Source organism: Oncorhynchus masou, chromosome 32 (assembly GCF_036934945.1).
Source record: "Oncorhynchus masou masou isolate Uvic2021 chromosome 32, UVic_Omas_1.1, whole genome shotgun sequence".
Taxonomy (NCBI): Eukaryota; Metazoa; Chordata; class Actinopteri; order Salmoniformes; family Salmonidae; genus Oncorhynchus; species Oncorhynchus masou.
Window position 1 is genome coordinate 6,896,163 of NC_088243.1, and position 25,847 is coordinate 6,922,009.

General features: G+C 44.1%; 1 protein-coding gene across 1 annotated transcript; it reads left to right on the forward strand.

The window, feature by feature from the left end:
* Positions 1-3,674: 3,674 nt before the first annotated feature.
* Positions 3,675-25,390, forward strand: LOC135525507 (bifunctional epoxide hydrolase 2-like). Its single transcript, XM_064953178.1, has 19 exons — positions 3,675-3,877; positions 6,216-6,294; positions 8,424-8,583; positions 8,677-8,867; positions 12,853-12,975; positions 13,324-13,395; positions 13,769-13,864; positions 13,943-14,021; positions 19,809-19,843; positions 19,934-19,960; positions 20,958-21,043; positions 22,330-22,441; positions 23,478-23,552; positions 24,096-24,138; positions 24,334-24,436; positions 24,515-24,584; positions 24,671-24,751; positions 24,834-24,892; positions 25,227-25,390. Exons 1-19 carry the CDS (start codon positions 3,774-3,776, stop codon positions 25,309-25,311), a joined length of 1,680 nt encoding a protein of 559 aa, XP_064809250.1. The 5' UTR covers positions 3,675-3,773; the 3' UTR covers positions 25,312-25,390.
* Positions 25,391-25,847: the final 457 nt, after the last annotated feature.

Here is a 25,847-nt window from a genome sequence, read left to right on the forward strand (position 1 = left end):
GAAATACCCTGTGGTAGCGTGTGCATGCAAAATACTATGTTTACCAATACAACAATTAAACCACTTCTGCAAAAGTAGTTGTGCAACCAATGTAATAACACTTAGGGCAATTCAAAATAATACTGCATACGATAAACAATAGGCAAAGCAGTATTGGCAACTCTTGACATTAAAAAATAGTAACAGCCATACAGTAGGACATATGGCTGAAAGCTATCAGAGTAACAGGAAGTAATTAGTGGTAATTACCTATTATTACACATAATGTAAAATCCCCAATAACAAAAACCCTGGAACCCTGGGACAACACACACTGTTGTTCAGACATTCGTGTTACTCAACAATAAAAAGTCATTCGTAGGACGATAACACTGTGACCTGAGTGGGCCGGTGCAGCGTACAGATGCGCATTTCCAAGCGCCCTGATTGGTTGGGAATGGCAGGGAAAGGATGGGTGAGGGTTAACTTAGGTAGGCTGAGCAGCCAAACTAACGGGACTTCATGGAAACTAAAGGGACTGTGAGAGGAAGTTAGGTAGAGAGGAGAGGAGCAGGACTGATTTTTTTAGTGACCATACAAAACATAAGGAACACCTGTTCTTTCCGTGACATTGACTGACCAGGTGAATCCAGGTGAAAGCTGTGATCCCTTATTGATGTCACTTGTTGAATCCACTTCGATCAGAGTAGATGAAGGAGAGGAGACAGGTTAGACTATTGAGACTATTAAAACATGGATTGTGTATGTGCGTCATTCAGAGGGTGAATTGGCATGACAAAATATTTGTGTCTATGAATTGGGTTTGGTAGTAGGTAATAGGTGCACAAGTTTGTGTCAAGAACTGCAACGCAGCTGGGTTTTTCAAGCTAAACCGTTTCCTGTGTGTATCAAGAATGGTCCACCACCCAAAGGACACCCAGCCAACTTGACACAACTGTGGGAAGCATTGGAGTCAACATGGGCCAGCATCCCTGTGGAACACCTTGTAGAGTCCATGTCCTGACGAATTGAAGCTGTTCTGAGGACAAAGGGAGGGGGAAACTAAACATTAGGAAGGTGTTCATAATGCTTGGTATACTCTGTGTACATTATAAAGAAAAACATTACATTACATTACATTACATTTAAGTCATTTAGCAGACGCTCTTATCCAGAGCGACTTACAAATTGGTGAATTCACCTTCTGACATCAGTGGAACAGCCACTTTACAATAGTGCATCTAAATCATTTAAGGGGGGGGGGGTGAGAAGGATTGCTTTATCCTATCCTAGGTATTCCTTGAAGAGGTGGGGTTTCAGGTGTCTCCGGAAGGTGGTGATTGACTCCGCTGTCCTGGCGTCGTGAGGGAGTTTGTTCCACCATTGGGGGGCCAGAGCAGCGAACAGTTTTGACTGGGCTGAGCGGGAACTGTACTTCCTCAGTGGTAGGGAGGCGAGCAGGCCAGAGGTGGATGAACGCAGTGTCCTTGTTTGGGTGTAGGGCCTGATCAGAGCCTGGAGGTATTGATATAAACAATGTCAACACTGCCATGTTGATCTGAGCCTTGCTGTTGGAAAACCAAATTAGTGTCCAACTTTCGGCTGTCGCAGATGCAACTCTTCAGACTTCACGTCTCTTTCGTCTACAGTTGGTTGCTTTAGCCGTACCACTCAAACGGATCCAATACCCGTGGTGTTGCTCATGGCAACATCATCTCACTAAGTCTACCTTTATGTCAATCTTAATGTGACCCGCCAAATTCAGAAGCTTGATAACCCCATTAGAAGAAGAAAAAAAACCGTCAAAACTCCATTTGAAAACCCTTTCAAACATTATTCATTAGTTTTATATTTTAATTCGTTTTGGAGTTAAAGATAATAGTTTCAATATATTGTTTTAAGTTTTTCCAAACGAGTTTGTTAATTATTTTGTTTCCGTTTACTAAATCGTGTTTTCATGGTTAATTTTAGTCTCAGTTTTAGTTTACTAAATAACCTATAGTATATATATATAATATATATAATAACCTTATAACCTGAAAGAATTGAACCAGGTGAGTGTGAACAGCCTGCCTCTCCTCCTCACTTCTCACCGACAACAACAGCCTTTGACCTACTAGAGACAAACGCCTAACTAGTTGATCAATAATTTAGAATAGCACACTTCTCTATGTATTACCATAGATCCCGGCAGATAATTCATATTTCAACACACATCCATAACCGCACAATCAGCGAGCTGGTGATCTCGAGCTTTGAGTTAATCATTTTCCATAAAAAAGCATTTGATCTTTTAACCGGTTGCCTTCAAGAGCGTTTTACAGCAACAGTCGCGCTGCGCTGATCGTCAGATCTCAAATTAAAAATCAAATCAAATTTTATTTGTCCCATACACATGGGTAGCAGATGTTAATGCGAGTGTAGAGAAATGCTTGTGCTTCCAGTTCCGACAATGCAGTAATAACCAACGAGTAATCTAACATAACATTTCCACTACTACTACTGTGGGAGTAAATGGTACATATAGGGACAGATATACTGCTATAGAGCAAAGGACAGGTGTACATCAGACCACAGGAGGAGAAGGCGACACTTAAGTACATAGGACAGCTGAACATACTCATGTTAGAGGGACACATAGTCTACTAGTCCTAATAAGGTTCAGACATACTAAAGAAGCACACCAAGCTAAACATAAGTACGAAGACCAAAGACATAGGCCCATAGGATAGATGGACATATATTCTTTTTAGGGCATGAAGGGGTCCTGCCACCATTAACTGAAAGCAGATATGGGCGTAAACAAGCAGGACGCTTAGACTGAAAGATAATGGTGGCAGATGAACTGAGGGAAGGAACTTCATTTGCATGTGGGATGGACTCATGTTGTATGTGTATAAGAACGGAGCCAGAGCTTAGAGTCTGTGGTGGTTCCGCGGACCAGCTCGGCTTTTGATATTTTGTATTAAAAGCCTTTATTGAATTCACAAGTTCTTGTACGTGTTGTATTTGTAGGACGATTTTCCACCACACTACCTTATACACACAAGTGTAAAGGGATAAAGAATATGTACATGAAGATATATGAATGAGTGATGGTACAGAGCGGCATAGGCAAGATGCAGTAGATGGTATAGAGTACAGTATATACATATGAGATGAGTAATGTAGGGTATGTAAACATACAGTGGCATAGTTTAAAGTGGCTAGTGATACATGTATTACATAGAGCTGGCAAGATGCAGTAGATGGTGTAGAGTACAGTATATACATATGAGATCACAACGTCTATCTAAGGAACCACAAACACCGTCCCATCCTGTCCCACGAGTCAGTGAGTCAGCACACAAAGGATTAGTGGGAGGATAGTGTGTTTATTACCAACGCTGCAATCATGGGACACAGTATAGATGTTTGTTCAGTCCTCAATATTAGCAGCACTCCCACAACAATTCTCCATAGATTTGCTGTGGATTACCCAGAATTCCATAATTTTACCACTGAGTGCATTATACAACGTAAACACACCGATCTGACAGGAGGTGTCGTATTACCCATTTTATGCAGGAATTTAACCCAATTGATTTACACTTTTACAGTAGCAGTTTATCATGTGCGCAGCGGCGCGAGTACATTATTAATGACGACCGAGAACGCGTCGACTCATTTAGGGGAGGAGTTGTGTAGCGATAGCCCACTATTACATAAATTGTTTTCAGTAGGTCAGAGTTTCACCTAGTCATCCACCTCCCCTGTCCTCAGTAGAGACTCCCTCGGACAGAGAGATCGATGTAATGGCGACCAAGAAGGCGGTTTTGTTCAACCTGTGGGGGGTCGTTGTTTCTCCCAGACCTGCAGAAGTTTTCCTCAAATTCGAAAAAACCCTCAAACTCCCCAGGTAAGAATCAAATATTTTTTCAGCGGTGAGATATAGTGCAAACTAAATCTCATGCATTGTTCAGCGCGTACTGACGGACACTGAAACATCAGTTAGTTATGAGCATGTTCGGAATAATAAACATTTGGCTACACAACAACATAACGGTGATTTTGTTACTGAAGTTACAGTTTGACCATAGAATTGTTAGACATTACTCGTTAGATATTGCTGCACTGTTGGAACTAGAAGAACACGCGTTAATATATTGTTACACTCGCAATACAATTTGCTAACCATGTGTATGTGACCAATACATTTGATATTTCACCAGGCAAGTCCGTTAATAACACATTCTTATTTTCAATGACGGCCTATGAACTGTGGGTTAACAGCCTTGTTCAGGGGCAGAATGAAATAATTTAACTTTGTCAGCATAGAGATTCGATCTAGCAACCTTTCACTTACTGGCGCAACACCCTTAACCACTAGGATACATGCCTCCCCCAAACAGCATGTCATTGGATTTAGACTACATTTCGTGAAGAAAAGACAACTCTTAATATTGATTACTTTTTGGAAATCCAATCAGTTTTCCACGTTGATTCAACGGCATAACATTTCTTATGACGTGTTGATTCAACTCCCCCCCCCCCCCCAACGGGTAGAGACAAGGGGGTAACTTGCCTAAGAATGTTTAATTGCTGACTCAAAAAAAATGTTTGGAAAAAAACATGGATGAATGTGGATGGATGAAGGTCATGCTTAGGTGAATAAACTATAAAGGGAAATAAATGGTTTTCACTTTTTTTTTTTGTTATTTCACGAAATGTTGTTTTTAGACAAAAGGGGCATTTTTTTTAAAGTGCCCAGGGTAACTGTTAATATCAATTTAATCAGTTTTATTTCGAAATTCTAAGTAAAAGATCATCACCGATCATCCACAAAATTTCACAGTAGGTGCGAGACCTGGAGAGGCCCAACAAGCCACAGTGTCTCGCACCCACTGTGAAATTTGGTGGAGGATTGGTGATGATCTTTTATTTAGAATTTCTAAATTAAACTGATGAAAGGGATTTTGGTATGCTGGAGGTTGCTTCAGCAAGGCTGGAATCGGGCAGATTTGTCTTTGTGAAGGATATGAATCAAGCCACGTACAAGGTTGTCCTGGAAGAAAACTAGCTTCCTTCTGCTCTGACAATGTTCCCAAACTCTGAGGATTGGTTTCTCCAGCAGGACAATGTTCCCCAACTCTGAGGATTGGTTTCTCCAGCAGGACAATGTTCCCCAACTCTGAGGATTGGTTTATCCAGCAGGACAATGCTCCATGCCAAACAGCCAGTTTAGTCAAGGTGTGGATGGAGGATCACCAGATCAAGACCCTGTCATGGCCAGCCCAATCTCCAGACCTGCACCCCATTGAAAACCTCTGGAATGTGATCAAGATGGATGGTCACAAGCCATCAAACAAAGCCGAGCTGCTTGCATTGTTGAGCCAGGAGTGGCATAAAGTCACCTGACATCAATGTGAAAGACTGGTGGAGAGCATGCCAAGACGCAGGAAAGCTGGGATTAAAAATCGGGGTTATTCCACCAAATATAGATTTTTGATCTCTTCCTAAGTTAAAACATTAGTAGTGTTTAAAAATAAATATGAACTTATTTTCTCTGCATTATTCGAGGTCTGACAACACTGCATATTTGACCAGTTGTCATTTTCTGCTAATAAATGCTCTAAATGACAGCATTTTTATTTGGAATTTGGGAGAAATGTTGTAAGTAGTTTATAGAATAAAACAAAAATGTTCATTTTACCCAAACACATACCTATAAATAGTAAAACCAGAGAAACTGATAATTTTGCAGTTGTCTCTTAATTTTTTCCAGAGCTGTATATATCTTCATTGTTAGACTATATCTACAAAACATTTTTTTTTAATATCTACAACTTTAAAAAAAAAATTCAACAAGGAGATCAACTTACCAAAAAGTCCAATGCTTACTAGTCCAATGCTTTAACCACTAGGCTACCCTGCCACCTGAATTACAGGGGCAGGGGAAGTTACTCCAGGGGGCTAGTTACCCCCTACTACCCTACGTCACCAGTAGCCTCCTATTACATGGACTGAATGGAAGAGAATGTGGAGTATTTAAAAACAAATCCATCTGAAAAGGCTCTAAACTCCCAGACAGATAGATTGTGTGTGTGGTATGAGACGTTGTATACGTTGATACCTTCGATTGTAAAATGTAATATTCAACTTAACCACTGATAAGTCAAAGCCTCAATACAGTAGTGTGGTGTATGTAATATGTGTGGTGTGTAATTTAATGGTTAAATGGTTCTGTTCTGTTTTAGTGGTTTTCTGAAGAAGGTGGTGATTGACAAGCACAGCGCCATGGAACGCGCAGAGCGGGGCAAACTCACACTCTCTCAGGTGAGTTAACTTCTTATGGGCAGGTGGGACGGTAGCGTCCCACCTGGCCAACATCCGGTGAAATTGCAGTGCGCGAAATTCAAACTACAGAATTATAAATATTTCACTTTCATAACATCACAAGTGTAATACGTCAAAATAAAGCTTAACTTCTTGTTAATCCAGCCACTGTGTCAGATTTCAAAAAGGCTTTACAGCGAAAGCACACCATGCAACTATCTGAGGACAGCGCCCCACATACAAAAGCATAAAAAACATATTTCAACCAAGCAGGTGCGCCACGGAAGTCAGTAATAGTAATATTATATATGCCTTAACTTTGATCGTCTTCTGTTGGCACTCCAAAAGGTACCAGATTCATCACAAATGGTCCTTTTGTTCGATAATGTCCTTTTTTATATCCATAAAAACCGGCGTGCTTCAGTCAATAATCCACCCAGTTTCTCTCCATCAAAATGCATACAAAATGAATCCTAAACGTTACTAATAAACTTTTCCAAACAAGTCAAACAACGTTTATAATAAAACCTTAGGTACCCTAATACGTAAATCAACAATAAAATTGAAGACGTATCGTTATTGTCTTTACCGGAGAAATATACCAAAGAGCGCACTCTCATCCACGCACTTGGAAACACTACAGCCAAACAGGGAGCCACCTAGAAAAGCTACAATTTCTGGCTCATTTTTCCAAAAACCAGGATGGAACTCTTTCTAAAGACTGTTGACATCTAGTGGAAGCCCTCGGAACTGCAATCTGGGAGGATGTGACAGCCAACAGTGGAAGGCTGAAAATATATTTTTGGGGGATGGTTTGTCCTCAGGGTTTCACCTGTCATATCAGTTCTGTTATACCCACAGACATAATTGTTTTAGAGTGTTTTCTATTTTTTATTTATTTTTAATTTTACCTTTATTTAACCAGGCAAGTCAGTTAAGAACATAGTCTTATCTTCAATGACAGCCTGGGAACAATGGGTTAATTGCCTGTTCAGGAGCAGAACGACAGATTTGTACCTTGTCAGCTCGGGGGTTCGCAACCTTCCGGTTACTAGTCCAACGCTCTAACCACTAGGCTATACAGATCTACTAATGCATATTTTAGCTTCTGGGCCTGAGCAACAGGCAGTTAACTTGGGCACGTTTTTCATCCGGATGTGAAAATACTGCCCCCTACCCAAGAGAGGTTAAAGGCGCTGCATGGTCAATCCGAGGGGCCGTGCAGCATTTACGGTGATTCGGCCTCTGTAGAAGTCAGGGCATCCGTACTTCCTTCGCTTTGCAGAGCAGCGCAGAGCTGTTGTCAAGGCCCTTGTTCAGGAAGTAAGTTTGTGTTGATACAGAACCTCCCGCCCTCACCTACCATCAACCAATCATGTCAATGCAGAGCTATAAGGAGCCCTCCACATTGTTACAAAAGTCGAGGCGATCGGTGATGCAGTATGGAGTTCGGTTTGGCCTCTGCATGACCCGTAATTGCATCACACCATCCATATGACGTATCCAACCACATTTGCAGATCAAGCATTTCCTTTTACACAGGCAGCCTACACAGACAAATAACGTCAAATTCAAACGACCAACATGGTCAGAACTCCGTTGGCAAGCTGTTAACTCTAAAAGTTCGAGATCTTGATTTTATTTAACTAGGCAAGTCAGTTAAGAACAAATTCTTATTTACAATGTCGGCCTAGGAACAGTGGGTTAACTGGTCTAGCAACAGTGGGTTAACTGCCTTGTTCAGGGGAAGAACAACAGATTGTTATCTTGTCAGCTCTGGGATTTGACCTAGCAATCGCTCAGCTACAGACCCAACGCGCTAACCACTAGGCTACCTGCCACCTCATTGGTTCCTCAATGACCCATGGAACTGGTACAAACATGACACAGCAGAAATAGTTTAGTCTATGTATATTATAATCCATGGAAATGGGCCTTCTATTGAAATGTGTTCCCTCTATTGAAATGTGTTCCCTCTATTAAAATCTCTTCCTTCAATTGAAATGGGCCTTCTATTGAAATCTCTTCCTTCGATTGAAATGGGCCTTCCATGGAAATTCTTGCATCACCTTACATGACATGTGACAACAAGTCATTGTGTGTGTGTGTGTGTGTCTACCCCTGTGTAGATGATCCCAGAGCTTGATGCAGAGTGTGTGAGTGCAGCATCAGATCAGAAGGTCAGTCTTCCTGCTGGGTTCTCTGTTAAGAGCCTGTTGGAGGAACTCAGAGACTCAACCACCGTCAACAAACACATTCTGCAGACCGTAGCTACGCTCCGCAGACAAGGTAACACACACACACACACACACCTGACACAGAGTTCATATTGTACAGTCTAAGGTCACATGTCATGTCCCGCTTCCTTGTGTTGTCTGTCAGGGTTATTGACATGCGTATTGGCCAACCAGTGGGTGGATGACAGTGGGAGTGGAGATAGCTCTGGCCGGCTCCTCTCTCTGCTGGGCGGCCATTTTGATGTGGTGCTACAGTCCTGTCGTACAGGCCTCAGGGTCCCAGAGACCGACCTGTTCACCTCCGCTCTCACACAGCTGGGAGTGCCTCCGAAACAGGTATACACACACACTGGCACGCTTGCACACACACACACTACAGCGCACACACACTGGCATGTCCTTACACACACACACACACTGGCATGTCCTTTCACACACACACACTGGCATGTCCTTACACACACACACTACAGCGCACACACACACTGGCATGTCCTTACACACACACTGGCATGTCCTTACACACACACTGGCATGTCCTTTCACACACACACACACACACACACACACACACACACACACACACACACACACACACACACACACACACACACACACACACACACACACACACACACACACACACACACACACACACACCAAGGCCTAACAGCAGTTCTCCCAGAGAGGTAGAGGTGACCTGTATGTCTGTTCTGTTGATCTCAGCACGTATGATAACTTTTATTAAGAGTCAAATTAAAATGGCATCAATAACATTTGATCCTATTTGCAACGACATCCCGATATCAGCCAGCCACGCTCAAGGTCCTAAACGATATCTTAACCGCCATCGATAAGAAACATTAGTGTGCAGCCGTATTCATCGACCTGGCCAAGGCTTTCGACGCTGTCAATCACCACATCCTCATCGGCAGACTCGATAGCCTTGGTTTCTCAAATGACTGCCTCGCCTGGTTCACCAACTACTTCTCTGATAGAGCTCAGTGTGTCAAATCGGAGAGCCTGTTGTCCGGGCCTCTGGCAGTCTCTATGGGGGCCACAGGGTTCAATTCTAGGACTGACTCTCTTCTCTGTATACATCTATGATGTCGCTCTTGCTGCTGGTGAGTCTCTGATCCACCTCTATGCAGACGACACCATTCTGTATACTTCTGGCCCTTCTTTGGACACTGTGTTAACTAACCCTAACCTCCAGACGAGCTTCAATGCCACACAGCTCTCCTTCCGTGACTTCCAATTGTTCTTAAATACAAGTAAAACTAAATGCATGCTATTCAACTGATCACTGTCCACACCTGCCCGCCCGACTGGCATCACTACTCTGGACGGTTCTGACTTAGAATATGTGGACAACTACAAATACCAAGGTTAGACTGTAAACTCTCCTTCCAGACTCACATCAAACATCTCCAATCCAGAATTACATCTAGAATCGGCTTCCTATTTTGCAACAAAGCATCCTTCACTCATGCTGCCAAACATACCCTTGTAAAACTGACCATCCTACCGATCCTCGACTTCGGGCGATGTCATTTACAAAATAGCCTCCAATACCCTACTCAACAAATTGGATGCAGTCTATCACAGTGCAATCCGTTTTGACACCAAAGCCCCATATACTACCCACCATTGCGACCTGTGCGCTCTCGTTGGCTGGCCCTCGCTTCATACTCGTCGCCAAACCCACTGGCTCCAGGTCATCTACAAGACCCTGCTAGGTAAAGTCCCCCCTTATCTCACTTTGTCACCATAGCAGCACCCACCTGTAGCACACGCTCCAACAGGTATATCTCTCTAGTCACCCCCAAAACCAATTCTTTCTTTGGCCGCCTCTCCTTCCAGTTCTGCTGCCAATGACTGGAACGACCTACAGAAATCTCTGAAACTGGAAACACTTATCTCCCTCACTAGCTTTAAGCACCAACTGTCAAGCTTTAAGCACCAACTGTCAGAGCAACTCACAGATTACTGCACCTGTACATAGCCCATCTATAATTTAGCCCAAACAACTGCCTCTCCCCCTACTGTATTTATTTATTTATTTTGCTCCTTTGCAACCCATTATTTATATCTCTACTTTGCACATTCTTCCACTGCAAATCTACCATTCCAGTGTTTTACTTGCTATATTGTATTTACTTTGCCACCATGGCCTTTTTTTGCCTTTACCTCCCTTATCTCACCTCATTTGCTCACATCGTATATAGACTTATTTTTCTACTGTATTATTGACTGTATGTTTTGTTTTACTCCATGTGTAACTCTGTGTCGTTGTATGTGTCGAACTGCTTTGCTTTATCTTGGCTAGGTCGCAGTTGTAAATGAGAACTTGTTCTCGACTAGCCTACCTGGTTAAATAAAGGTGAAATAAAATGTCTTGGGAGTCACAGCTTCTACCTCCCTTGAAGAAGTTGTTGCATTCCTAAAACCTCCACTTATACATATCAGTTTACACATGCCACGAGAAATCCTTATCTGACCTCCCTGTGTAGCGGTTGCTCTCAGCTATTGTGTCATTACCAACAGGAAGTTATCTGTGTAACAGAGTTCAGAATGTGTTGTAAGCTCACTCCACAGCTAACTTGAAATGTTGCCAATGGTGCTATCGAATTTAAATCCTTTTCTATAGCTCAACTGGTTTGTACGTTGTCAAGCGGGTGGTCACCTGTGTGTTTGTGCGTTGTCAAGCGGGTGGTCACCTGTGTGTTTGTGCGTTGTCAAGTGGGTGGTCACCTGTGTGTTTGTACATTATCAAGCGGGTGGTCACCTGTGTTTGTACGTTGTCAAGCGGGTGGTCAGCTGTGTGTTTGTGTGTTGTCAAGTGGGTGGTCACCTGTGTGTTTGTAATTTGTCAAGCGGGTGGTCACCTGTGTTTGTACGTTGTCAAGTGGGTGGTCACCTGTGTTTGTACGTTGTCAAGCGGGTGGTCACCTGTGTTGGCGAGGTAGAGGACCTTGGCTCAAGCCCAGTCAGAGGCGGGTTGATGGAGGCAGGGCCATTTACAGTGTGGTCAGACATTGGCGACAGTTCTCATACTTCCTTCTCTCATTATAACTAACACATTTCCTGTGATTCTACACATTTTGCCGGGACCGATGCCACGTTCTCGTGCTGTCAGAGTTATTGGCAGCTCCTCGTCTCCATTGTTGTTACAACTCTGAATTCTGGGTGACGTTTCACCTTCATCCAAAAGATTGACAATTATAATTGTATCAATATGGAGAATGTGCCTTTATGGTAAGCAAGCTAGCAATAGTAGCCAGCTTAGCAATAGTAGCCAGTTTAGCAATAGTAGCCAGTTTAGCAATAGTAGCCAGCTTAGCAATAGTAGCCAGCTTAGCAATAGTAGCCAGCTTAGCAATAGTAGCCAGCTTAGCAATAGTAGCCAGCTTAACAATAGTAGCCAGCTTAGCAATAGTAGCCAGTTTAGCAATAGTAGCCAGCTTAGCAATAGTAGCCAGCTTAGCAATAGTAGCCAGCTTAGCAATAGTAGCCAGCTTAGCAATAGTAGCCAGCTTAGCAATAGTAGCCAGTTTAGCAATAGTAGCCAGCTTAGCAATAGTAGCCAGTTTATAGTAGTAGCCACCTCATCTCACTGTAAAATGCGTTACTACAGTCCCTGGTTCGAATCCAGGCTGTAACACATCCGGCTGTGATTGGTAGTCCCATAGGGTGGTGCACAATTGGCCCAGTGTCGTCCAGGTTTGGCCGGAGTAGGCCATCATTGTAAATAACAATTTGTTCTAAAATGACTTGCCTTGTTAAATAAAAAATCAAGCTAGCTAAAATCGTATTGGTTGAAGAATTGTTCTGACTTCAAAAGCACGTGAACACAATCATGTCGGACTTATGAATTCCCAGTTTCCCACAGGCACATAAAGCCACCCATATGTAATTTGAATGATATCTGAGTGAGGGTGACGAACAAAATCAATGGGCGCCCCCTGGAGGTCAGGGCTCATGTCCGGTCGGTATTTGGCCATGATTAACAAAAGTTTTTAGATTGGCTAACTTGCTAGTCTAAAACCTGTTAGCTGACATGGCTAATTGAGTTACTGTCAGTGACTGACACAACAGGATAAAAAAAATAGCTGATGCACAACCAAATGTCGAACTTTAACTCTCAATTCTAAAACAAAAAAAACAACTATTTTTTTGGAGGGGGGTTTCAGGGGCCCCCTAGTGGCCTGGCGCCCTATGAAATGTCACTTATGTCGCTTATGCCTGGAGCCGGCCCTGGTCTCTCATCCGTGTTCCAGGTGTTGTGAGTGGACAGCTGACCTGTCAGTCTGTTTTTCAGGCTCTGTGGTTGGGTGATGACGAGGAGGGGGTGGGAGCAGCAGAGGCAGTAGGGATGACAGCTGTTCTGGTGAAGGACCTGCCGGAAGCTCTGAAACAAGTAGAGACCTTCACTGGCGTACAGGTAACACACACACACAATGATATGCAACTGTTCTTGTCCGTCACAATGTCTGTGAGAATGTGCTGGTTATTTTTTCAGGTGTAAAGTAAACGTGTCATCACTGACTTCCCTGATACATTAGCCAGCTGCAGGATTCCAAACCCTTTTTTATTGTTTTTTATTAAGTCTTGTATTTCAAATGTTATGGTGATTTCAGGAATCTCCGTTCTGAGGGCTGATTAGCAGATAGATAATATCTCTGTTTATGTCTATAATTTACATTTCCTCTGGGAATCAATCGAGTAGCCTATTATTCAATGTTGGTTTTGTTATGGAGGAGGTGTGTGTGTGTGTGTGTGTGTGTTCCAGGTCGTAACAGGGGAAAGCTACCCAGCCTCTTGCAACCCAGAGGAGGTGTCTCATGGATATATCACCATCAAGGTAACAACACAATGCTGTGTGTAGCAGAAAGTGTATACGTGATGACACAATGGTATTACTTTATTGAAGATCTCACTCACCTCTCTGTTTCTCTCCGTCTCGTTCTCTCTGTCTCGTTCTCTCTGTCTCTCTCTCTCTGTCTTGTTCTCTCTGTCTCTCTCTCTGTGTTCTCTCTGTCTCTCTCTTTCTCTCTCTGTCTCTCTCTCTCTGTCTGTCTCTCTCTGTCTGTCTCTCTCTCTCTGTCTGTCTCTCTCTTGTTCTCTCTGTCTCTCTCCCTGTCTTGTTCTCTCTGTCTCTCTCTCTCTGTCTCTCTCTCTGTCTCTCTCTCTGTCTCTCTCTCTATCTGTCTCTCTCTGTCTCTCTCTGTCTCTAGCCCAGAGTAAAGCTGCACTATGTGGAGATGGGGACAGGGCCTCCAGTCTTGCTGTGTCATGGCTTCCCTGAGAGTTGGTACTCATGGAGATACCAGGTACACACACACACACACCACTACTAATACTACTCACTCACACACCTCTCTCTCTCTCTCTCTCTCTCTCTGTCTCAGATTCCAGCTCTAGCTGATGCAGGGTTCAGAGTCTTATCTCTGGACATGAAGGGCTATGGAGAGTCTACAGCTCCACCAGGTTAGTGTGTATGTGAACATTGTCTATATGTATATCGTGAATTGAATTATGACGGTTACATTTGGGCATTAATTCCTAAGGGTTAAGGTAAGGTATAGGGTTGAATCTGAACAATATATAATGAGTGCCTGGTTCTGGGACCCTCGGAGCCGGAGCTTGCGGCTTTACGCCCCCTTTACGCCTGGTTTCTCCATTTCCCTGCTGTTAGTTGAACAGTTTAAAGCCTGGTTTCTCCGTCTCCCTGCTGTTAGTTGAACAGTTTAAAGCCTGGTTTCTCCGTCTCCCTGCTGTTAGTTGAACAGTTTAACGCCTGGTTTCCCCGTCTCCCTGCTGTTAGTTGAACAGTTTAACGCCTGGTTTCTCCGTCTCCCTGCTGTTAGTTGAACAGTTTAAAGCCTGGTTTCTCCGTCTCCCTGCTGTTAGTTGAACAGTTTAAAGCCTGGTTTCTCCATTTCCCTGCTGTTAGTTGAACAGTTTAAAGCCTGGTTTCTCCGTCTCCCTGCTGTTAGTTGAACAGTTTAATGCATGGTTTCTCCATTTCCCTGCTGTTAGTTGAACAGTTTAAAGCCTGGTTTCTCCGTCTCCCTGCTGTTAGTTGAACAGTTTAAAGCCTGGTTTCTCCGTCTCCCTGCTGTTAGTTGAACAGTTTAAAGCCTGGTTTCTCCGTCTCCCTGCTGTTAGTTGAACAGTTTAAAGCCTGGTTTCTCCATTTCCCTGCTGTTAGTTGAACAGTTTAAAGCCTGGTTTCTCCGTCTCCCTGCTGTTAGTTGAACAGTTTAATGCATGGTTTCTCCATTTCCCTGCTGTTAGTTGAACAGTTTAAAGCCTGGTTTTCTCCGTCTCCCTGCTGTTAGTTGAACAGTTTAAAGCCTGGTTTCTCCGTCTCCCTGCTGTTAGTTGAACAGTTTAACGCCTGGTTTCTCCGTCTCCCTGCTGTTAGTTGAACAGTTTAAAGCCTGGTTTCTCCGTCTCCCTGCTGTTAGTTGAACAGTTTAAAGCCTGGTTTCTCCGTCTCCCTGCTGTTAGTTGAACAGTTTAAAGCCTGGTTTCTCCATTTCCCTGCTGTTAGTTGAACAGTTTAAAGCCTGGTTTCTCCATTTCCCTGCTGTTAGTTGAACAGTTTAAAGCCTGGTTTCTCCATTTCCCTGCTGTTAGTTGAACAGTTTAAAGCCTGGTTTCTCCGTCTCCCTGCTGTTAGTTGAACAGTTTAAAGCCTGGTTTGCCCGTCTCCCTGCTGTTAGTTGAACAGTTTAAGTTTAAAGCCTGGTTTCCCCGTCTCCCTGCTGTTAGTTGAACAGTTTAAAGCCTGGTTTCTCCGTCTCCCTGCTGTTAGTTGAACAGTTTAAAGCCTGGTTTCTCCGTTTCTCCCTGCTGTTAGTTGAACAGTTTAAAGCCTGGTTTCTCCGTCTCCCTGCTGTTAGTTGAACAGTTTAAAGCCTGGTTTCTCCGTCTCCCTGCTGTTAGTTGAACAGTTTAAAGCCTGGTTTCTCCGTCTCCCTGCTGTTAGTTGAACAGTTTAAAGCCTGGTTTCTCCGTCTCCCTGCTGTTAGTTGAACAGTTTAAAGCCTGGTTTTTCTGCTGTTAGTTGAACAGTTTAAAGCCTGGTTTTTCCCTGCTGTTAGTTGAACAGTTTAAAGCCTGGTTTCTCCATTTCCCTGCTGTTAGTTGAACAGTTTAAAGCCTGGTTTCTCCGTTCCCTGCTGTTAGTTGAACAGTTTAAAGCCTGGTTTCTCCATCTCCCTGCTGTTAGTTGAACAGTTTAAAGCCTGGTTTCTCCATCTCCCTGCTGTTAGTTGAACAGTTTAAAGCCTGGTTTCTCCATTTCCCTGCTGTTAGTTGAACAGTTTAAAGCCTGGTTTCTCCGTCTCCCCTGCTGTTAGTTGAACAGTTTAAAGCCTGGTTTCTCCATCTCCCTGCTGTTAGTTGAACAGTTTAAAGCCTGGTTTCTCCATCTCCCTGCTGTTAGTTGAACAGTTTAAAGCCTGGTTTCTCCGTCTCCCTGCTGTTAGTTGAACAGTTTAAAGCTGTTAGTTGAACAGTTTAAAGCCTGGTTTCTCCATCTCCCTGCTGTTAGTTGAACAGTTTAAAGCCTGGTTTCCCCGTCTCCCTGCTGTTAGTTGAACAGTTTAAAGCATGGTTTCTCCATCTCCCTGCTGTTAGTTGAACAGTTTAAAGCCTGGTTTCTCCGTCTCCCTGCTGTTAGTTGAACAGTTTAAAGCCTGGTTTCTCCGTTCCCTGCTGTTAGTTGAACAGTTTAAAGCCTGGTTTCTCCATTTCCCTGCTGTTAGTTGAACAGTTTAAAGCCTGGTTTCTCCATTTCCCTGCTGTTAGTTGAACAGTTTAAAGCCTGGTTTCTCCATTTTGCTGTTAGTTGAACAGTTTAAAGCCTGGTTTCTCCATTTCCCTGCTGTTAGTTGAACAGTTTAAAGCATGGTTTCTCCGTCTCCCTGCTGTTAGTTGAACAGTTTAAAGCCTGGTTTCCCCTCTCCCTGCTGTTAGTTGAACAGTTTAAAGCCTGGTTTGCCCGTCTCCCTGCTGTTAGTTGAACAGTTTAAAGCCTGGTTTCCCGTCTCCCTGCTGTTAGTTGAACAGTTTAAAGCCTGGTTTCTCCGTTTCCCTGCTGTTAGTTGAACAGTTTAAAGCATGGTTTCTCCGTATCCCTGCTGTTAGTTGAACAGTTTAGAGCCTGGTTTCCCCGTCTCCCTGCTGTTAGTTGAACAGTTTAAAGCCTGGTTTCTCCATTTCCCTGCTGTTAGTTGGACAGTTTAACGCCTGGCTTCTCCATTTCCCTGCTGTTAGTTGAACAGTTTAAAGCCTGGTTTCTCCATTTCCCTGCTGTTAGTTGAACAGTTTAAAGCCTGGTTTCTCCATTTCCCTGCTGTTAGTTGAACAGTTTAAAGCATGGTTTCTCCGTCTCCCTGCTGTTAGTTGAACAGTTTAAAGCCTGGTTTCCCCGTCTCCCTGCTGTTAGTTGAACAGTTTAAAGTCTCCCTGCTGTTAGTTGAACAGTTTAAAGCCTGGTTTCCCCGTCTCCTGCTGTTAGTTGAACAGTTTAAAGCCTGGTTTCCCGTCTCCCTGCTGTTAGTTGAACAGTTTAAAGCCTGGTTTCTCCGTCTCCCTGCTGTTAGTTGAACAGTTTAAAGCCTGGTTTCTCCGTCTCCCTGCTGTTAGTTGAACAGTTTAAAGCCTGGTTTCTCCATTTCCCTGCTGTTAGTTGGACAGTTTAACGCCTGGCTTCTCCATTTCCCTGCTGTTAGTTGAACAGTTTAAAGCCTGGTTTCTCCATTTCCCTGCTGTTAGTTGAACAGTTTAAAGCCTGGTTTCTCCATTTCCCTGCTGTTAGTTGAACAGTTTAAAGCATGGTTTCTCCGTCTCCCTGCTGTTAGTTGAACAGTTTAAAGCCTGGTTTCCCCGTCTCCCTGCTGTTAGTTGAACAGTTTAAAGCCTGGTTTGCCCGTCTCCCTGCTGTTAGTTGAACAGTTTAAAGCCTGGTTTCCCCGTCTCCCTGCTGTTAGTTGAACAGTTTAAAGCCTGGTTTCTCCGTCTCCCTGCTGTTAGTTGAACAGTTTAAAGCCTGGTTTCTCCGTCTCCCTGCTGTTAGTTGAACAGTTTAAAGCCTGGTTTCTCCGTCTCCCTGCTGTTAGTTGAACAGTTTAAAGCCTGGTTTCTCCATTTCCCTGCTGTTAGTTGGACAGTTTAACGCCTGGCTTCTCCATTTCCCTGCTGTTAGTTGAACAGTTTAAAGCCTGGTTTCTCCATTTCCCTGCTGTTAGTTGAACAGTTTAAAGCCTGGTTTCTCCATTTCCCTGCTGTTAGTTGAACAGTTTAAAGCAGTCTCCCTGCTGTTAGTTGAACAGTTTAAAGCCTGGTTTCCCCTCCCTGCTGTTAGTTGAACAGTTTAAAGCCTGGTTTCTCTGTTAGTTGAACAGTTTAAATCTCCCTGCTGTTAGTTGAACAGTTTAAAGCCTGGTTTCCCCGTCTCCCTGCTGTTAGTTGAACAGTTTAAAGCCTGGTTTCTCCATTTCCCTGCTGTTAGTTGAACAGTTTAAAGCCTGGTTTCTCCGTCTCCCTGCTGTTAGTTGAACAGTTTAAAGCCTGGTTTCTCCGTCTCCCTGCTGTTAGTTGAACAGTTTAAAGCCTGGTTTCTCCGTCTCCCTGCTGTTAGTTGAACAGTTTAAAGCCTGGTTTCTCGATCTCCCTGCTGTTAGTTGAACAGTTTAAAGCCTGGTTTCTCCGTCTCCCTGCTGTATGTTGAACAGTTTAAAGCCGGGTTTCTCCGTCTCCCTGCTGTTAGTTGAACAGTTTAAAGCCTGGTTTCTCCGTCTCCCTGCTGTTAGTTGAACAGTTTAAAGCCTGGTTTCTCCGTCTCCCTGCTGTATGTTGAACAGTTTAAAGCCTGGTTTCTCCGTCTCCCTGCTGTTAGTTGAACAGTTTAAAGCCTGGTTTCTCCGTCTCCCTGCTGTTAGTTGAACAGTTTAAAGCCTGGTTTCTCCGTCTCCCTGCTGTTAGTTGAACAGTTTAAAGCCTGGTTTCTCCGTCTCCCTGCTGTTAGTTGAACAGTTTGAAGCCTGGTTTCTCCGTCTCCCTGCTGTTAGTTGAACAGTTTAAAGCCTGGTTTCTCCGTCTCCCTGCTGTTAGTTGAACAGTTTAAAGCCTGGTTTCTCCGTCTCCCTGCTGTTAGTTGAACAGTTTAAAGCCTGGTTTCTCCGTCTCCCTGCTGTTAGTTGAACAGTTTAAAGCCTGGTTTCTCCGTCTCCCTGCTGTTAGTTGAACAGTTTAAAGCCTGGTTTCCCCGTCTCCCTGCTGTATGTTGAACAGTTTAAAGCCTGGTTTCTCCATTTCCCTGCTGTTAGTTGAACAGTTTAAAGCCTGGTTTCTCCGTCTCCCTGCTGTTAGTTGAACAGTTTAAAGCCTGGTTTCTCCGTCTCCCTGCTGTTAGTTGAACAGTTTAAAGCCTGGTTTCTCCGTCTCCCTGCTGTTAGTTGAACAGTTTAAAGCCTGGTTTCTCCGTCTCCCTGCTGTTAGTTGAACAGTTTAAAGCCTGGTTTCTCCGTCTCCCTGCTGTTAGTTGAACAGTTTTAAGCCTGGTTTCTCCGTCTCCCTGCTGTATGTTGAACAGTTTAAAGCCTGGTTTCTCCGTCTCCCTGCTGTTAGTTGAACAGTTTAAAGCCTGGTTTCTCCGTCTCCCTGCTGTTAGTTGAACAGTTTTAAGCCTGGTTTCTCCGTCTCCCTGCTGTATGTTGAACAGTTTAAAGCCTGGTTTCCCCGTCTCCCTGCTGTTAGTTGAACAGTTTAAAGCCTGGTTTCTCCATCTCCCTGCTGTTAGTTGAACAGTTTAAAGCCTGGTTTCTCCATCTCCCTGCTGTTAGTTGAACAGTTTAAAGCCTGGTTTCTCCGTCTCCCTGCTGTTAGTTGAACAGTTTAAAGCCTGGTTTCTCCGTCTCCCTGCTGTTAGTTGAACAGTTTAAAGCCTGGTTTCTCCATCTCCCTGCTGTTAGTTGAACAGTTTAAAGCCTGGTTTCTCCATCTCCCTGCTGTTAGTTGAACAGTTTAAAGCCTGGTTTCTCCGTCTCCCTGCTGTTAGTTGAACAGTTTAAAGCCTGGTTTCTCCGTCTCCCTGCTGTTAGTTGAACAGTTTAAAGCCTGGTTTCTCCGTCTCCCTGCTGTTGAGGGACTGTAGTGTCAAACACAATAGGAACACCATCATTATTACAGATCAAGATTGATTTTTCCAAGTTCAATAACACTCTCGCTTCCTCTTTCCTCTCCCACACGTTCTCTCTCTAGACATAGAGGAGTACTCACAGGAACAGATCTGTCAGGTAAAGGACACTTACATACGAACAAAACATCCTCTGTCTATCCTAGACATGATTGTAATGGTTTTCTGTATGTTCTTATCTCTGTTGTAGGATCTTGTGACTTTCATGGATAAAATGGTGAGTCCACTCCCAATAACCAGCCCTGTATGTTAAACTATCAGGGTGAAGTATTAGTCGCCACATGGGCGGTGTGGTGCCACAGGAAGAGCTCAACGCTTCCTTTAATGCCCCCTCTCTCGTTCTGTCTCTCTCTCGCTCTCTCGTTCTGTCTCTCTCTCGCTCTGTCTCTCTCTCTCGCTCTCTCGTTCTGTCTCTCTCTCGCTCTCTCGCTCTGTCTCTCTCTCGCTCTGTCTCTCTCTCTCGCTCTCTCGTTCTGTCTCTCTCTCTCGCTCTCTCGTTCTGTCTCTCTCTCGCTCTGTCTCGCTCTCTCGCTCTCTCGTTCTGTCTCTCTCTCGCTCTCTCGTTCTGTCTCTCTCTCTCGCTCTCTCGTTCTGTCTCTCTCTCTCGTTCTGTCTCTCTCTCGCTCTCTCGTTCTGTTTCTCTCTCGCTCTCTCGTCCTGTCTCTCTCGCTCTCTCGTTCTGTTTCTCTCTCGTTCTGTCTCTCTCTCTCTCTCTCGCTCTGTCTCTCTCGTTCTGTCTCTCTCTCGCTCTCTCGTTCTGTCTCTCGCTCTGTCTCTCTCGTTCTGTCTCTCTCTCGCTCTCTCGTTCTGTCTCTCGCTCTGTCTCTCTCGTTCTGTCTCTCTCTCGCTCTCTCGTTCTGTCTCTCGCTCTGTCTCTCTCTCGCTCTGTCTCTCTCTCGCTCTGTCTCTCTCTCGCTCTGTCTCTCTCTCGCTCTGTCTCTCTCTCGCTCTGTCTCTCTCTCACTCTCTCGTTCTGTTTCTCTCTCGCTCTCTCGTTCTGTCTCTCTCTCGCTCTCTCATTCTGTCTCTCTCGCTCTGTCTCTCTCGCTCTGTCTCTCTCGCTCTGTCTCTCTCATTCTGTCTCTCTCTCGCTCTCTCATTCTGTCTCTCTCTCGCTCTCTCATTCTGTCTCTCTCGCTCTGTCTCTCTCGCTCTGTTTCTCTCGCTCTGTCTTTCTCTCTCTGTCTCTCTCGCTCTGTCTCTCTCTCTCTCAGGGTATTCCCCAGGTGACTCTGGTTGGTCATGATTGGGGTGGAGCTGTGGTCTGGAACATGGCCCGGTGTCATCCAGAGAGAGTCAGGTAGACTAAAGGGGTCTACACACCTTACGCAAACGGTTATGTGAATGTCGTTTTACGGCATAAAATGGGCGTAGTCCTGCTCAAATATTTTTACGGACTACACAATTCCTTCCGCGGCGGTGGGGGCCGCGTTGAGTAGTATGACGCTTTGTATTTTATCACCAAACTCACTTTGGTTGAAAATGGAACTTCTAAACGAAGGTATTTTTTGTTGTTGTGTATTATTAACTGCCTAAAAAACAGCCTCAAGCCATGTGATTTTTCTCTGTGAGCAAAAAAAAAGATTTAATTCTATTTTTTGCTAATATTGGGAGACGAATACATTCAAGCAGCATGTTAAACTGCGATAATGTTGTAGGTTACACTAGCAAGTATAACAATATTTACCAGGGCATATTCTTACATTTATAAATGGGATTATTCCAATTTGTAAGTCGCTCTGGATAAGAGCGTCTGCCAAATGACTTAAATGTAAATGTAAATGTAAATTTCACACGGGGGAGAGGTGGTAAACTAAAAGGCTAGTTTGCTTGCTGTTTTTAGCCTGCTAGCTAGCAGGCTGCTAGCGGAACAGCCTACAGACAACAGCCAGGCACCAAACGAGGTAATGTAAAGCAAACTTAAACTTGTAGCTATTATTCAATATGCAGTTGGTTTTCATTGAAATTAGCTAACAGTGGTGATGTTTTTGACGTGATTCGTATTTGGTTTTACCACAAGTGCGGCCGGCAGGGTAGCCTAGTGGTTAGAGCGTTGGACTAGTAACCGTAAAGGTTGCTAGATCAAATCCCTGAGCTGACAAGGTACATATTTGTTGTTCTGCCCCTGAACAAGGCAGTTAACCCACTGTTCCTAGGCCGTCATTGAAAATAAGAATTTGTTCTTAATTAACTGACTTGCCTGGTTAAATAAAGGTCAAATAAATAAAAAGTGGGACGACATCAGGAAGATTAGCTAGCGTTAGCTAATGGGGATCCTAATAAAAACCTGTTAAAAAATTACATCAAGAAAATCTCTGCTATTGCCCCCTTGTGTATGTTGCTATTGGTGGGTTTAGGAACACATGAATCGGCAAGGCTATTATATTACAAAAGGAATACGCTGCCCCCCCCCCCCCCCCCCCCCCACCCAACATCTGACTCCACCCAAGAGCACACACGCGTGTAGGTAGATCTACGCACGTTAAGTATGTGGAAACCTTAACACACACACACACACACACACACACACACTCCCTGAGACGGTAAAACATGTAACCAATACCTTGTGTGTGTGTGTGTTTGTAGAGCGGTAGCTTCTCTGAACACGCCTCTGTTCCCTGTGGACCCCTCCAAGGATCCTATGGACTTCCTGAAGACTGTGCCAATCTTTGACTACCAGCTCTACTTCCAGGACCCCGTAAGTGTGTGTGTAGAACGGAGGAGGGGAGAGGAACTTTACTCTATTGTCTCCCTACTGTACGGTATCGTATTCATCCATTATGCCTCAGTACAACAGCTTTGGCAGCCAGGTCACTCGTGATACAAGTCAGTGTTCGACTTCCATCCATGTCTGAGGATGTCGGGAGATGACGAGGAAACCCACCACTAGAGGGCGACAGTGAGCGCTGTTACCTTTAAATAGGTTTCAGTTGGAGAAGGGGATGGTGGATGGGTGTAAGCATCTGACTGACTCAAAAGGTCCCAAACATTAACTCTTACCTTAACCATTTAGAGATGATGACTAACCTTATTAAGGTCCCAAACCTTAACCCTTACCTTAAACATTTAGAGATGATGACTAACCTTAAGGTCCCAAACCATTTTGAGATAACTAACCTTAACAATTTGGAGTTAATGTCTATCTTTAAACACTTAAAAATGTGATGATTGAACAACTTCGAAATTTGACGTTTGAGAAACATGGAAGAACGTCTCATTTTGACCTGAGACTGTGGAAGCTAGTTGGGTCTTGGTTCCAGTTTTTCGTAAGTACTCAATTAATTGTTGCTAGTGCTAAATGATCCTCTAATTACTCAAGTTGCTTTTGTTTACATTGTGAACATAGTCAATGTAGCTAGCTAGCGAGAGTTTGTGCTAGCTAGTAGCTTCTTGACTTTATACATCTTAGTACAATAACCAGTGGTGTGTCTAGTGGAGGCCATATGCAACCAAAATCAACTTTTATTTCTCATAATTTCAATTCACAAGATAGAATTAACACCCGACACACAGCCATCTAGAATTGAACCTCTGTGATTCTTGAGCTTGGACGCTGCCATTGGACAGGTCCTCTACAGGGTGTAACAGAGACCTGTCCTTATGAAACTCCTCTACATGGTGTAACAGAGACCTGTCCTTATGAAACTCCTCTACAGGGTGTAACAGAGACCTGTCCATATGAAACTCCACTACAGGGTATAACAGAGACCTGTCCTTATGAAACTCCTCTACAGGGTGTAGCTGAGACTGAGATGGAGAAAGACCTGGCAAGGACCTTCAAGATCTTCTTCCATGGCAGTGGAGATAAGGTGACACACACACACACACACTCTCTCGTGAATGATCTCTCTCTCTCGTGAATGATCTCTCTCTCTCTCTCTCGTGAATGATCTCTCTCTCTCTCTCGTGAATGATCTCTCTCTCTCTCTCTCGTGAATGATCTCTCTGTCTCTCTCTCTCTCTCTCTCTCGTGAATGATCTCTCTGTCTCTCTCTCTCTCTCTCGTGAATGATCTCTCTCTCTCTCTCGTGAATGATCTCTCTCTCTCTCGTGAATGATCTCTCTCTCTCTCTCTCTCTCTCGTGAATGATCTCTCTCTCTCGTGAATGATCTCTCTCTCTCTCGTGAATGATCTCTCTGTCTCTCTCTCTCTCTCTCATGAATGATCTCTCTCTCTCTCTCGTGAATGATCTCTCTCTCTCTCGTGAATGATCTCTCTCTCTCGTGAATGATCTCTGTCTCTCTCTCTCTCTCTCTCTCTCTCGTGAATGATCTCTCTGTCTCTCTCTCTCTCTCTCTCTCGTGAATGATCTCTCTCTCTCGTGAATGATCTCTGTTGTGTTGTTCTCCAGGATAATGTTCCTGAGATCAACACTGCTGGAGTTTGTGCCAGAGGTGAGTCTAGAAGACAAACCAACGTTCTGATTGGAGGCTTGGGGCTGAAGGGTTGACCTATGGTATTCAACTAACCAACTGACTGGATGGACAATACTGTGCTGTAAAACTTGTGCAACATAGTACATTGCTGTCAATAAATCTTCACACTGCAGACTACACTGTGTGTGTGTGTGTGTGTGTGTGTGTGTGTAGGTGGTCTGTTCGTAGGACTGCCAGACGAGATACCTAGGAGTTCTATCCTCAGTGAGACTGCTCTGCAGTTCTACATCACTCAGTTCAAAGACAAGGGATTCAGGTATATACACACACACACACACACACACGCACAATGGCAGTAGCAGGAGGAGAGTGACAGAGTGTTCTGTTTTTCCAGAGGGCCGTTGAACTGGTACCGAAATGTTGTGAGCAACTGGAAATGGCTATGTTCCCGACCCAAGGCTAAGGTAGGGGTGGGTGTGTGTGTGTGTGATATCTTAACACAGTTACAGTACAAGTTGAGGAATGATGGTGGTTTCCTGTGTTTGTATAGCTCTTGATGCCAGCTCTCATGGTGACAGCTGGTAAAGATCCTGCCCTGCTGCCTGTCTTCTCCAAGGGAATGGAAAACATGGTGAGACACACACACACACATATTTATACACACATGTATACATGTAGATGCCACGTGTGACTGTGACATCTCTGCGTGTCAGATCCCGAACCTAACAAGAGGACATATCGAAGAATGTGGACACTGGACCCAGATGGAAAGGTCGGTCCCAGTGTGTGTGTGTGTGTGTATACTGTATATGTGTGTGTGTGTGTGTGTGTGTGTGTCCTTGCACAGACCAATGGAGGGGGGGCTGACTGTGAACTCTACAGTCAGTTCCCGTTAGTCCCCAGAATAACCTCTGATCTAAAGCCCTGCTGAGCGAGACGGGTCAGGTAGAGGTTAAAGGTCATAGCTTCACTTCTGCTCTGCAGTCTAAATAAGTTGGTGTGTTGTTTTGTGTGGTATAAACTGTGTAAAGTGTACTGGTTGAAAGAGTTGTGTATATTGGCTGACATACTGTATTTTTTTGTGTGTGTGTGTGTGTTCTTTTTAGGCCGTCTGAGCTGAACACCATTCTGATCTCCTGGCTGAAAGACACTCACAACAACACTGGGGTTGCCATGACACCCAAGCTGTGATCAGTTACCAGGACAACATATTCCTTTGTAGTGCACTGTTGGAATCATCTGTTAATTCAGAATTATTTCTACAACTGTACGATGCCCTTTTTTTTTTAAACGTGAAACATTTTTCTCTTCTAAAGACGCACACGCTGCACAAGTAGACTGTATCAACATCCACGACACCTCCAGCATGATGTCTCAAAACAGCCCTTTTTGAGACATTTCATGAGAAAGTGCGACTGACCTATACGTTGCGTGTACAAAATATAAAGGACACCTGCTCTTTCCATGACTTAGGCCCTATTCTACACCTGCATTGCTTGCTGTTTTGGGGTTTTAGGCTGGGTTTCTGTACAGCACTTTGAGACATCAGCTGATGTAGGGCTTTATAAATACATTTGATTTGAATTTGATTTGACTAGTGTTACTATAGAATGTCAGGTGTGTCATTATTACCACAGCTTGTCTGTTTTCTTCCAGTGGACGATTCAGACGGGATGAGTTTTTACCAAACTGCCCCTGTAATTGTTTTTGTTTCACCCCCGATTGGC

Bases quoted from the DNA above. Each gene is read 5' to 3' on its own strand.
- LOC135525507 (XM_064953178.1), top strand. From the start codon at position 3,774: ATGGCGACCAAGAAGGCGGTTTTGTTCAACCTGTGGGGGGTCGTTGTT. The intron at 3,878-6,215 runs GTAAGAATCAAA...GTTCTGTTTTAG, and splicing joins AAAACCCTCAAACTCCCCAG to TGGTTTTCTGAAGAAGGTGG. The intron at 24,585-24,670 runs GTAGGGGTGGGT...GTGTTTGTATAG, and splicing joins GTTCCCGACCCAAGGCTAAG to CTCTTGATGCCAGCTCTCAT.